The 14222-nt window shown below is 34.5% G+C and overlaps 1 protein-coding gene across 1 annotated transcript; it reads left to right on the top strand.

The window, feature by feature from the left end:
* The first annotated feature begins 1845 nt into the window (after positions 1-1845).
* Positions 1846-12332, top strand: sar1b (secretion associated, Ras related GTPase 1B). The gene is made up of 7 exons (XM_044141478.1): positions 1846-2085; positions 5946-6021; positions 7928-8047; positions 8127-8192; positions 9187-9290; positions 9821-9952; positions 10960-12332. The coding sequence occupies exons 2-7, from the start codon at positions 5964-5966 to the stop codon at positions 11074-11076; spliced, it is 597 nt and encodes a 198-aa protein (XP_043997413.1). The 5' UTR covers positions 1846-2085; positions 5946-5963; the 3' UTR covers positions 11077-12332.
* Positions 12333-14222: the final 1890 nt, after the last annotated feature.

Genomic DNA, 14222 nt, shown 5'->3' with positions numbered 1-14222 from the left:
TTCTAGATCAAAACATTCTTCTCATCCAAAACCTCAAAGAAGCTTCATAGCCCTCATATATAAAGACTCAAAAACAGTTTACACCTTGAACTCTCACATGCACTAATTATGTGGTGGTCATATGTGTATGACTGTATACATAAATGTAACTGTAAATATATTTATTTATACATTATTTTTTATGTTGTATATGTTTCTTACAGTGTTTGCACTGTTTTGGAGCTGGCTTTGATCTCATAGTATGTGTACAGTGGAAAACAATCAATTATAATCTAACCTACTAATGGCAACCTGTGGAATACACAATATTTCCTTGGCCAAGATAATGTAATTTGAATTCAATCAAATTAAAACATACTTTATTAATTCCAAAGTGATATTAAATATTATTGTAACTCAATGGGGCTGCACAGTGCTGCAGTTAGTAGCACTCTTCCTTGTATCAAGAAGGTCCCGGGTTTGATTCCCGGGACCTTTCTGCATGGAGTTTTCATGTTTTCCCTGTGCATGGTGGGTTCTCTCCGGGTTCGCTGGCTTCCTCCCACAGTCCAAAAACATGACTGTCAATTGGTCTCTCTAAATTCTCCTTGTGTGTGTGCATAGTTGTTTGTCTTGTCTGTCTCTGTGACAGACTGGCGACCTGACCTGCCTTTCGCCCGAAACGTTAGCTGGAGATAGGCACCAGCACCCCTCATGACCCTGTTAAGGACAAGGGTGTACAGAAAATGGATGGATGGATGTAACTCCATGACTGTAGACAGGAAGGCTCTCCTGTAGCTGTCTGTGTTACAGCACTTCTGAAGAGGCCTCTGACTGAAGACACTGTTATAATAAAGCAGTTTTTAAGAATGTTTATTTTGAGGGTTTTTTTTTCAAGAAGTGATGTATTTCATAGACGTTTAAGAGCTATAAATAATCTTTAAAAAATAATGACAATTAACCAAATAAACAAATAAAATAATATAATATAACTGTTACTTTTCAATTAATTATAAACTGTTATTAAATAAAGTAAACATACAACAATGCATCAACCACTTTTCAACAGTCGTGTAGATACAGTGAAAAAGGTTGCACCAACTGCATAATACTATTAAAAAACACATTTAAATAACAACAAAAACAGGTCAGACAAGAAATGAAATACAAAAGAGTAAAAACACCACAACAAAAGAGAAAGGCATTGCTTTCTGTGCATGTTCTGTTCTGCTAACTGAGGCAAACAATGTGCTGGATCTGCCATCTTTACTGGACAAATAAAGGGAAAATGAGAAATTCCTCCTGTTGCATGAGTGATTCTTGAAGAGGCAAAGTTTATAATGGCTGTGGAAAACCAGGGAAACAGTGAAAAACATAACCAGAATATGAATAACAGAATGAGGCATTAAGATTTTTTTTATTTTCCATATCACTTCTTTAAATCTGTTTAAATAAAAACATTTCTTGTATTTGTTTTTATTTATTTATCTTGGTAATTCAAGTTGTTTTATTTAGCTGCAATTATTTCTGTTTCTTATTTGTTTGTTTTTCTTTCATGTTCTGTATTTTATATTTATTTGAATTATTCTAATTAGTTTTAATTATTCTAATTACTTTTCTTGTTCCTTTCTTTATTTTCTTTATTTCAATGTAATGACAATAAAATCATTAAAATTGTACAGATGTTACCCACCATAGATATTTATTAAACTTTTTAAATACAAAAAGTTTCACTTCTTGTTTAAATACAAGCTTAACTTTTTATTTAATGATACTGAATGGTAGCTATTCTAAACTAGACTAAACATACCAGCATACAAACATACATTTTTGCATTAAGTGTAAATTTGTAGAATTGACAATATCGGAACGTTCGGGTGTTGGTTTACTTCAGCTCTCCTGCCGGAAGACTGACAGTGAGACACCAGCAGGAAGCGGCTGGGGAGTAGCAGGACAGCCATTCCAGTGTCGTGGCTCAGTAACAAAATACGAAAGGGCTGAGGAAGACCTGACAGCCGCTCTCCCTGTTTCCTTTGACCGACAGATTAATTTACATGACTGTTAGAGCCTAGGCACTTGGTAAATAAATCTACATCTAAACAACCGGTAAGTTTTTTTGATCATATTTCACAACAAAAACGGAGGTGAGCAGTCGGCTTTTTTAGCTTGTTTCCCCGGTAGCTAACGATGCTACATTAGCATTCCTCTTTTGCGTCGATTGAGCTTTTTAAAACTTGATATGAACTACACATGTATTATTCCTAGCGTAATAACAGTTCTTAGTAATATTATATTGAGAAACACAATTGTTACCCCAAATTCAGCTGCATTTAGGCAATCAGATAACTATTTGTCTAGCTAACTGCTAATTAGCTAGCGCCGCTAGTAGCAACTCGGAACGACGTCGCCTACTGAATATGACACGTAGCTTGTTCTCAGGTCGTTAAGTGATGTTGATCTAAAATATCTGTTACCGATCATTTTAAATTAAACAAGAGTTATGACATTGTATGAATTTTTCATAAGCTATAGGTCTTTTCTCACGTAGCCTAAAATGTCGCTTCTTCTTATTTTAATGTTATGAAACCTTTTGAAGTATGACAGCCCTAAGTAGGTTTCACACGATCCCAGAGTAGCTAGTGGTTTTTATTTTGTTAGCAGAGACTGTTACATGGGTGTACATTTAAATGGATTGAGCTAACGTTAACATTGTTGTGTAAAGTTAGGGCAGAAATATAGCATATTTCTGTTGTTGCATGTTCATAACATGTAGGAACGACAGACGTTATAATACAAACACACTTTTAAAAGTTAAATTTTTTTGGTAGGATGGCATTATAAAATATTTGTAATAAGATAACATTTTTGATATTACACTGGCCTTCGTAGTTTGTTATAATAGTAAACAAACACTGATTGAGTCCCTCAAAAGTATTTAAAATCTGCTTGATTTGGAAACCTAAACTGTGAAAATATATTTTGTTCACTAGTGATTGTGATGTTATCAAAAGTATTTAAAATCTGTTTGATTTGGAAACCTAAACTGTGAAAATATATTTTGTTCACTAGTGATTGTGATGTTATCAAAAGTATTTAAAATCTGTTTGATTTGGAAACCTAAACTGTGAAAATATATTTTGTTCACTAGTGATTGTGATGTTATCATTAGGAGTTGTAACAGGATTTACATCCTAACTCCTGTTTTTCTTAATCTAATCAAGGTTTTTGATATTTGTTTGATTTGTTGTAATAACATTTAGGCTAAAATGAAAACTGTTGAATCTTTATCCTTTCCATAAAGCAGTAGCATGTGTAATCTCATCAGGTGATACTGGTTGTAATAACTGGGGTCAAAAGGTCAGATGAATTGAACCAATTTTCTTTACAGTATGGATATCTCATTCAATTTATTTTAATTTACAAAGGCTGTCTGAAATTGGAAATTAATGAGGTGCAAATCCAGAAATGATTGTCAGTGGATATTAATCACATTTATCAGATCATTGTTTATATTAGTGAACAGTTTGACTTTATTGAAGTCCATAGAAAATAGAAACAGAACAATTAGTTCAGACCTGTGACAAATTTCAGCCTGAGTAAAAATGTAAGCAGCATGTAGATAAAATGTCTGTGCAACAGATTAGATTCATATTCTGAGTGAAGCCTCAGTATGACGCTCTGAACTCCAGAGACTTTAATTCAAGTTTCTGTTGTAGCTTTAAGAAATGTCTCAACTTTAGTTAGTTTCCCTCTCTGGTGCATCAGACCACTTACACATCTGACATCAGCTGGTCTGTCGCTTAACAGGTTTTTTTTGTTGTTGTATTTGTCTGATCTTGACCTTTGTCTACCTTATACTTTAGCCCTGGAGTTGTTTAAACGTTGCGTAATTAAGACTGGAGGTCAGTGCTGCCTTACCGCGCTATATGCTTCAGGATCAGTCACTGATGATGATGATGGGGTTGGATATCAGCAGTGAGCAATCCTTAACGAGGACACTTTTCATTTTATAACTCCTTCTGACTTATGGTATTTAGTAACTAGTTGGATTTACTCAGTTACATTTACATGATTTATTTTAAGTGTACTTTAGGAGTGTTTTTACTGCATTTTACTTTTACTTGAGTAAGTTTATTATGAAGAATCTCTACTCTTACTTGAGTAAAATTTTCATATTTTCTTCCCACTGAATGAAAAACAAACATGTTTTAACCAAAGATCCACCAGACTCAGACACACACCTGCAGTTCCAGAAGATTTGATTCAGAGAAGCTGATTCAGAAACATTTTATTTTGCCTGGTTTTGTTTTATTTTTTTGTTGTATGATTTATTGTAATTTGGTCCTCAAAATACCAAATTTCTGCATAACTTTATATTTTGGTCTGTCTGATGATGTAATTTCAGGGTTTCCCTCAGTGCATTATAAGCCTGGCAGCCCACCAGGCCTGATTAGCTCCCTCCACACCTGGCTAAGCTTAGCTTGTTTTTAGGAAATTAATCATTTTTAAAAATGGCTTTTTTAAATTATTATTATGCTGGATTGTCTCTGTTGCTCTGAGAGTTTCATTGGCAGAGCAGATTTATTCCTAAAAGATAAGTTCATATTGCAAGTTCCCTTGCAGTTTACTAATTAGTATTTGTGAACAAGTGGAGCTAAAAAACAAGATTAAACTCACAGCATCAGATTGTTGCTATGGTAACAAAACATTTTTTACAAAGTAAACTTCTCAGCTCCTTGAAATTAAATTTCCATCTTAAGCAATTTAAAATCTTTTCATCTCTATTGCTGAAACCATCGAATCAAATTTAGTAGCATTGATCGTCTCAATAAACAAATGTTAGATTCATATATCTACGTTAAAATATGATCATTTCTGGCCCCTGAAGCCCTGGGGGCCTGATGGAGCCGCTGACTTAATTTGGATTAAACAGAAGTGCAAATAATTGATATTTATTTTGATTGTATTTTTTGATTTGTTTTTAGACTAGTTATGTGTTTAAATAGTGTTTCACTGGTTATGTTTTCCCATAACATGTAATTACCCTGTAATACTTTTACTTTTCCTCCTGCCCTGACCGCCGGGCTGAGCAAGTTTTCTGGGGGAAACCCTGAAAGTTTCAATACTAAATGATTGATAATCTGATCTGTTACTCAGTCCTTGAATAAACTTTTTACCAAATACATTTTCTTACTCTTGAGTTATTTCCTGAGCGGTTACGTTTTACTTAGACTTGAGTAAAATTATGTTGAAGTATTTCTACTTTTACTGGAGTATAGTTTTTGGATACTTTGCCTCCTCTGGTATTTAATCACAGACAAAATGAGTTACAAGCTTGTAAAAAGTAGAATAAGGTGATAAGAAACCGTTAAAGTTATATGAATCATAATGAGCTCTTGACTTTACAGTTCTAGCGATTTCTAAAACGGTCTTTAGTTTGGAGGATTTTCCAGATTGTTTTCCTGCTCCAGATGTGTTTCTCTGATTTTAACAAAAGTTAATCATTAGGTGAAGAAACGCTTCATTGTTCTAATCAATGTTGCTGCAATAGATTTTTATTAAAGAAAACTTTCTTTCCTGTGATTTGTCTCCAAAAAATAAAATTGCATTATTATTATTATTATTATTATTATTATTATTATTATTATTATTATTATTATTATTATTATTATTATTATTAATAATAATAATAAATGATATTAGAGTTGATTAAATTAAAGGTATACTGTCTTTGCTTCAGTCTCTGTTTTAATTGTAATCCCATTTAGAGTTCATTTGTAGTTAAGATAACTGTTCAGGTTGTTCCCAGAACAGTTTAAGTGCTGAAACGTTCCTGTATTTATTTAGTGTTTTGGATGAGTGAGGCGTTAACCGAAGGAACTAGATTCACACAAACAAAACATTTTGTGTTTCTTCTATTTGTTTTTCCATTAATGACTTCTTCTGTCTTTCGTTTTGTCTTGCAGAATTCAACAGCTCCGGATATGTCATTCCTATTCGATTGGATTTATAGCGGTTTCAATAGCGTACTACAGTTTTTAGGTGAGTTTTAAAGTCCTGGAGATACTATAACAGCTTCTTATACCTAGAGAAAGCCAAGAACAAAAAGAAAATTGTTGCCTAATTATACAGAGCAGAGCTGGAGGTTTGAGGTAAAGTTTTGGTGAAGCTGCTGCTTGTTGCCATTTCAGTATCACTGTACAGAGAACTGCTGAGACAGCAAAGAATATCGACTAATTCTGTAAACATCCTGTAGTCAGGGATGCTTTGCTAATAATTAATATACTAATGGACATTTAGTGCAGCAAAAGAGAATTACCAGTAAAAGATATTTGTTTGTTTGCCAAAATCTTTTCAGCAAATGCTGAATTCATTTAATTTTTTCCCTACAGCTGAAATTTACACCTGGCAGAAAAAAACAGTGTTGGGTTAAATAACAACTCATATCTTTGGCTTAAAAATTACCAACATTATTGCAAGTTTTTTCTTCTGTAACCAAAACAAAGAAATGACAACTGATTTGATTTAGTTTGATATTTGAAATATTCAGTCGTCTGTTCCTGGGAATCATTAAGAGTCTGCTGAGATTTTTACATGTTTTGACCCCAACATCGAACAGAAGAACGTCAACCTGTCTGTCTGGGAAGTTCATACGATTAGAGCCACTGAAAAACAACAAACAATATGATTTATATCTTTTATCTCAGAATTCTGAGTTTTTATTTTATTTAGTTTTACGGGGATAAAAATTCTGACTTTCCTTCTTTAGAATTACAATTGTTTTTTTTCCTCTGAATTCTGACCTTTTTAGTTTCTTTTCTCTTGAATTCTGACTTTTTTCTTTAAACTTCTGAATTTAATCTTGAGAAATTCTGAGTCTAAAGTCAGATCATTTTTCCAGTGGCCCCAACCCTCTTCTGTAATCTTAATCTCTTAAAGCAAACCAAGGAAATATAATTTTGAAACACAAGTCCCTCCCCCATCTGCTCTAGGTTTGGACTAGACTCTAGATTGATGCGAGCGTTAGATCTCCTGAAGTGTACCACTAGGTCTTCTCCCCAGTGCACTGCTCCAGTTTCAGTCAGAGTGACATGCAGCGATTGTTCCAGTTCTCCCAGTTTGACAGGTTGCTCAGAGCGCTGTGAGTAACGATGACGTTCAGCGGCGCTGACTCAGCCACAAATCTTAAAAATCCTCTGAGTTTCGCTGTGCTGACTCAGCTGAGTGAGGAGCGGCTTCGGTTTGCACCTTTCATCCGGTTTATTCAGCCCAGTTTAGAGAAATGTTACTGTTCTTGCATCAAGTCCAGAGTTTTATAAACTTCACTCACAGCAGTGGAGGAAAATGTGAAGCAACAAACTCATTAGCATGTTTTTTTGTGGTGCACATTTTGCCAACAAGACAACAGGAAGTGCTTCACATGATGCTTTTTGCCCACTTGGTTCTTTTCTCAGTTCTTAGCGACTCGTTCTAAAAATATCAGCTCACTCAGGAGTCAGACAGCAGCCCTGGTGCAGGACCTGGATTCTTCATGAAATTAGTTTTATTCAACTTATTTTATTTGTAGCATTGCATATGTGTTTCCATAGTTACATAACAGATAATTAAGAACTTGATCTAATGTTGTTGATTTTGCTTTTAGTTCTTTTTCCTTTAAACAATTTAAACCAAAGCAACAAAGAACAGAAACTTTGTCTTTTTTGTAGCATGCACTAGAAATATTTTTGTTTAATATAAAAAGACATTTCTTTTTACCAAAATGTTTGGTTAATTTTCTTAGATGCTTATTTTAACTACTTTATTTATTTATTTTGATCCATTGTAATTGCTTGTTTTCTTTTTATGCCTTTGTAACCCTTTGAGGTTTTAAGATGGAAAAGGCAAAGTTTTTTTGTTTAGGTTTAAAATTTGTTATGACTTGAAAATCTAAGTTTGCTTCTAATTTTAGGACTGTACAAGAAATCGGGCAAGTTAGTATTTCTTGGCCTGGACAATGCAGGGAAAACGACGCTACTGCACATGCTCAAAGATGACAGACTGGGACAGCATGTTCCAACTTTACACCCAAGTGAGTTGTTTCCACATACAAAGACTTAGAAACATAATGCAGCAGTTTGTAAATCTGGGTTTTTGGTTTCTTTCCCCAGCATCAGAGGAGCTGACGATTGCTGGTATGACATTCACCACTTTTGACCTTGGAGGCCACGCACAAGGTGTGTAATTCATTTTTTATACATACACATCCACTCAGACCTGTTGCAGCGTGGCATCACATGCACAAGATCCTGCCCGCAGCTTCCTGCTGGATGGCGAAAAAGCTCCTTGCTAACGATGACTAGCATGGGTTTTAGCCGTCAAATTGTCAACATAACGCGCTAAATCTTAAATGTAAGTCAGGAATGTAAAAGAAAAATGGATGCATTGGTTTACTACTAACTGCAACTAGATAACAAGGTCAGAATAGCCTAATACCTAATATACCTAATAGCAGCAGTAGCTAATTCACCACCAGTGTGTTAGCTTACCTAATAGCAGCAGTAGCTAATTCACCACCAGTGTGTTAGCTTACCTAATAGCAGCAGTAGCTAATTCACCACCAGTGTGTTAGCTTACCTAATAGCAGCAGTAGCTAATTCACCACCAGTGTGTTAGCTTACCTAATAGCAGCAGTAGCTAATTCACCACCAGTGTGTTAGCTTACCTAATAGCAGCAGTAGCTAATTCACCACCAGTGTGTTAGCTTACCTAATAGCAGCAGTAGCTAATTCACCACCAGTGTGTTAGCTTACCGAATAGCAGCAGTAGCTAATTCACCACAGCGGTTATTGTTAATAATCACTGAATAAACATTGAGCTTGAAAACATAAAACTGTAACAGACTGAATGCTCTGCTCCTTGTGGAAAAGTTTGAGTGTTTTTTAGTGTTGAATCTTCTTATAGTGGTGGGGTTGTCTGTTGCTATAGCAACGAGTCTGTGTGTAGCAAGAATAAAAGTGGTTTGAGTTGTTCTTCAGCACTTTTTCTGTGTTATTTTCTCTTTCCTGCAGGGCTGCTATAGAGGGAAAAGCATCGTCTTTTTGCCCTCTAGCACATGATCAAAATTTCCATTTGTAAACTATAACATGCAGTGGTTCTATACATAAATTGAGATTTTCTTTATTTTCATCTTCAGTTTACTTGACAAGTTGGTTATTTTTGCCTCTGCAGCCCGGAGAGTGTGGAAAACCTACCTCCCTGCCATTAACGGGATCGTCTTCATCGTGGATTGTGCAGACCTTCAGAGAATGGCTGAATCTAAAGCAGAACTTGATGTGAGTGTCGGCTGCTTTTAGTGATGGAATAGTTTGTGACAGAAAGGTGAATATTTCAGATTTCTCGTTTCGGTTTGGGAAACTTCTGCACATGTGACACAAAGTCTTCCTCCAGCACAGATAGGAAGGTTAATCTGAGAATGAAAACATTCAGCTTTCTGCCATTTCTGAGCTCTTTGCCAGTCGAGGAGTTTGATTCTGCATATGTAAACACAGAGTCTGTATAACCGACAGCAATAACTTTTACATATCATCACATTTCTGAGCTTTCAGCTTTTCTGTGGCTTTTCTTTGAATTATTTTGTTAAAAACTGTGACAGGATTTGGATAAAGGTAAAATCCATCTGTAAAATACTTTAACAACATATTTTAAAAAATAAAAAAAACATTAGTAAAATCATTGTTGGATTTCTACTAGATTTTACAGATTAAATATGTAAGATGCTTTTTGCTGGGATTGGGATTTAATCTCACATTTACTGTTTCAGTGATGATCTACAATTATAGCTCTTTTTTATGCTCTTTTCTAGGCGTTAATGACAGACGAGACCATCGGAAATGTGCCTATCTTAATCCTTGGCAACAAAATTGACAGGCCTGAAGCTGTGAGCGAGGAGAAGCTGCGCGAATGTTTTGGATTATACGGACAGACGACAGGCAAGGTGAGGAAACGGAGCAAACGATCTGCTTCATGGTTAAACAAATCAAAAGCTAGAATAACTCAAAGACTGACACCAATAAACGAGGAACAAAATCTTTTTTTTTTTACACTCTGCAAATGTTTTTGAAAACAGAATTTGGATTCAGGTTTTTCAAATATGGAAATGTGAGAATGGAAAACGTCACATCAGATTAAAATTTTCTATTGGACTCCATTTGTTGTTGAACCTCTTTTATTCATCATCGGTTGATCATCAGAAAATAACAGCCAATCAGCTCTCAGTTGATTCATGAATACCTGCCTGGTGAGTTATAGAACAATAGAGGGAGTGAATTTATAAATATATTCATATTAAACATCAACAACGTCTCTCAAAAATAAAATAATTTATTAACAACCTTCTTCAGCTCTTTAACAAAGTGATCAGTTCAGTGTTAAAATGTTTAAAATTATTCTAATGTTTAAGGTTTAAGAGGCCAAATTAACTTTAAAACTACAAAGATCCGTTTGTGTTCAGTCTACAATACAAAGAGAAACGAAAATAAAACATTATTTTAATAATTAATTGGATTAATCACAATGAATCATTTATTGAAAGAATGATTTCATAAATGATTTAATATTCTGATAATTAGTTAGTTAGAATAGTAATCAAGCCAAAGCAGTAGAGGGTTTAAGTGACGCCGCTGTGACAGCAGAACCCAGTGAGGCTGTGAGACGATTTTCCATCTGATGATTCATAGAAATTCATCCACAGATTATCAGCCGATCTAAAAGTTAGAAAATTGGCTCTGATAAATCTGTACACCTTTATTAAAACTAAATACATGAGTATTTTTTTACAGCAGGTATTTTTAATGTATAAAAACGGCTAAAGTGGTTAGTTAATTTGTAAAATTTGTCAGAATAATCAATAGGTTAGTAATTGATTCCTGATGTTTAACTCTGCTGCTTAACGCTGATCTGTTGGATAAAACGTGAACCGTTTTCACCTGTTTTGGTTTCCAGGGCAACGTCCCCATGAAGGAGCTGAACACGAGACCGCTGGAGGTTTTCATGTGCAGCGTGTTGAAGCGGCAGGGCTACGGCGAGGGTTTCCGCTGGCTGTCCCAGTACATCGACTAGACCAGGCCCCGCCTCCCACTACACCATCGGCTAGGGGGCGCCACAACCAGCCGTTCCAGACGCCGCCATCATCATCCTCTCAGCCCCGTTCAGTTAATCAAGTCTGCCTTCGCCTCCAGAGAAACCAGTACGACTCGACCCCAATAGACTTTTATTGGTCGAACATTTGGTTCAGACACACTCACTTTCATCATCATCTCTTTATTTTTATTTCATTTTTTCCAAGAGAGAGGGGTTCACGTTGAAATGGTTGAATCTTTTCTACACCGTGTCTGTCGTTTGCTGTCCTCCTCTTCCAACAGACTCAGAAATTAAAATCTGTTTGATTCTGTTGCTAAATAAACTCCTTCCTTCCCCCAAACTCAGAGACGGCCACACAGCAGTACATTTTTAACAGAAAAATTCATTCCACGTTGTGTTTAATCAGTGTTTTCTTTTTGTTGCTTTCTTTAACATGGTTTGAGTACATTTAAAAATTGCCCTCACCATCACACATTTGGCTGTTTCCCCGTGTATTTGAATGGAGCAGTGCGTTTATCTTAGTGTATCATAAATTAGATCCATATCTCTTTCTGTCCGGCCTCTGAGCAGGCTCCCTTTTTAAAATGGAGCCAACTTCTTTTTGTTTTTTCTTTTAAAATAGAATGTGATACTGGCTATAACTCTTTGATAAAATTATGTAGATATCACAAAGTTCAGCTGACGCAAAGATAGATATTTAAAGGAATCAAATCGGCTGACTGTAACACGCCATAAAGAGACGAGGGAGGAATAAAGAGACGCTGGTTAAAATTAGGCAATATTAGAAGCCAGTGAGACGTTTTGACGGTGAATTTGGTGAAAACAGTGGAGACAGGCCTAGGACACCTCCGACAAAGGGACCATATTAAATATAAATATATGAAATGTACACAAACATCGTACATGGATTTTCTATTTCTGAGTGGTAACCTTTGAAATATGTGCATTAACAGGAACTATTATGCATGCCTTGTTCTTTTGATTATTTTTAAGAACTATTATTATCTCTGTACGAGGGAACACGATGCCAAAATTACCAACTAGAGATGATTGTCATGTTTTTTGTTTTTTTAAGGAAACAATGGAAATGTGCATAATATACTTTAATCTGTCCCTGTCCCTTTGTGTCTCTTTCATCCCTCATGAATAAGTAATGAGATGTTCCAACATGAATGGGACCTGCTGTTGTTTGCATCATTACAAAATGTAATAAATGTTTGCAATGAATAATCGGATCAGTCAATCTAATTTCATTTGTGCTGAGCAACATAAAGTGGTTTTCAGGAATAAAATGTATATATTTACATAAATTGTCAACACAAATGTGGAGGAAAAGATCTATTTTTTATTCCGTGTTTACTAAAAAAAATAAACAAAATATTTCTGCAATTAATGGAAAAAACCTGGCAATAAAAAAAGGATTAAGTAAAAAAGTGTAATACAGGATATAGGTTGTGTTTTTTTGCCCCAAATCTTAATATTTAACAGAACTTGAGTAAATGCATATAATTTATATCTGAAATCAGCCAGATGGAGGGCTCTAGATTGGCCTAGTCAAAGTCTGGGTTATTTTTGATTCTACTTAATAGGCTGTGTGAGCAAGGCTTTGGAAAAGTGATTTCAGGTTGTTTTGGGTACCTTTTCTCACAAATAACTAAAGTTTTTGTTTGTTCAATTTTGTTTTATGAAATATTTAATAATGACAAAAAAGACAAAAACAGAATAATGTTAATGGGAATAAAAAAAAAAGATTTTTTTTTTAATTAGCTCAAATTCAAAAAGGTAAAAAAGCTCATCCATGGTAAGTGGGACCAGTAAGGTTTCTGTAAAAAAGCAAATGAAACATTAAATTAAATGTTTGTATCTGTCCTTTCTACGTTTCAGCCTGTTTGGAGAAGTAGCAATAAGTTCAAACTTTGCTTCTTGTTTCTATTTTAAAATATATATTTTAAAATATATTTAAATTATAAATATATATTTATATATATTCTATCAATTAACAGCTTGTAGAATTTGGTATAATTATGTCCATCATTAAAAATAAATAAATTTACTATCTGGACAGAAAACCTTTATGTGATTTGAATTTTCTAAATGTAAAATGAAGCAAAAGATGAATAATAAAGATGATCTGGTTGGACTGTTGTGTCATTTCCTGTCCTGTTGCTTTCTTAGAAAATAAATGACCTTGATTTAAAACTAAAAAGTGAAAACATCTCCGACTCGACCTTGTTGTTCTGACAGAATGAATGGAGAGTTTTAATAAGTCAATGTGTGACAGCTGACCCTGCTGTAATGGTTTTCTGTTCTTCCTTAATGTTAGTTTATATATTAATTAGTGCTTAGTTTAGATTTATCTTTATCTTTGAATTTATTTTTATTACTCTGACATTTTAGTTAACTATTTGATGTGCACACATTTAGTTAACTTTATTTGTCAGTTCTTTGTATTTTTTGTTAAAGACAATCATTTAATTTCTTCCTTTTGAGTTATTAGTTTCCTTTGGACCTGCCCCTGGAAATTACAGATGAGCTCCAGCTGACTGAGGTCCATTCATGGCTGTAGAACTCCCTCAGCGGGCCGGTCCATTTGTTCACCAGGGGAAGGGGACATTTGGTTTATAGTTTATTTTGACCATTTATTTAATGTTTCTTCTTTTTGAAAGTTAGTTTAAATTTGATATTTATTTAATTTAAAGATTTAATAATAATCTCACCAGTATTTGTTGGGTTCTTGTGTGTTTAGTTACCCTCTTGTGTGTGTTAGCAGTGGTCTGATCAGCCACTATTTAAGTTTCCCTCATGTCTTGTTGTTAGGTCAGTTTGTGCTTGAGTTTCTTTTGTTATCACTTGAGTTACACTTTGTTATGTTGACCTCAGTTTTTGGGCCCAATTTGTCATTTTTGAATTATTTTGGACATTTTTTTATAATAAATTAAGATTATTTTTGGAAATTATTTTACGTCTCCTTGGCTGGTCTATGCAAAATCCTCACACAATTACACATTTACACAATTATTTCATAAGTTATTTAGTGGAGGACTGGAGTAGCAGTATAAGTTATATATATGTGAAATATTCAATTTCACTGTTTCTCTAAACTATTCTAAAACTGCATTAAAGAT

Source organism: Gambusia affinis, linkage group LG15 (assembly GCF_019740435.1).
Source record: "Gambusia affinis linkage group LG15, SWU_Gaff_1.0, whole genome shotgun sequence".
Taxonomy (NCBI): Eukaryota; Metazoa; Chordata; class Actinopteri; order Cyprinodontiformes; family Poeciliidae; genus Gambusia; species Gambusia affinis.
The sequence above is the reverse complement of the archived record's forward strand: the minus strand, read 5'-3'. Positions and strand labels throughout refer to the sequence as shown.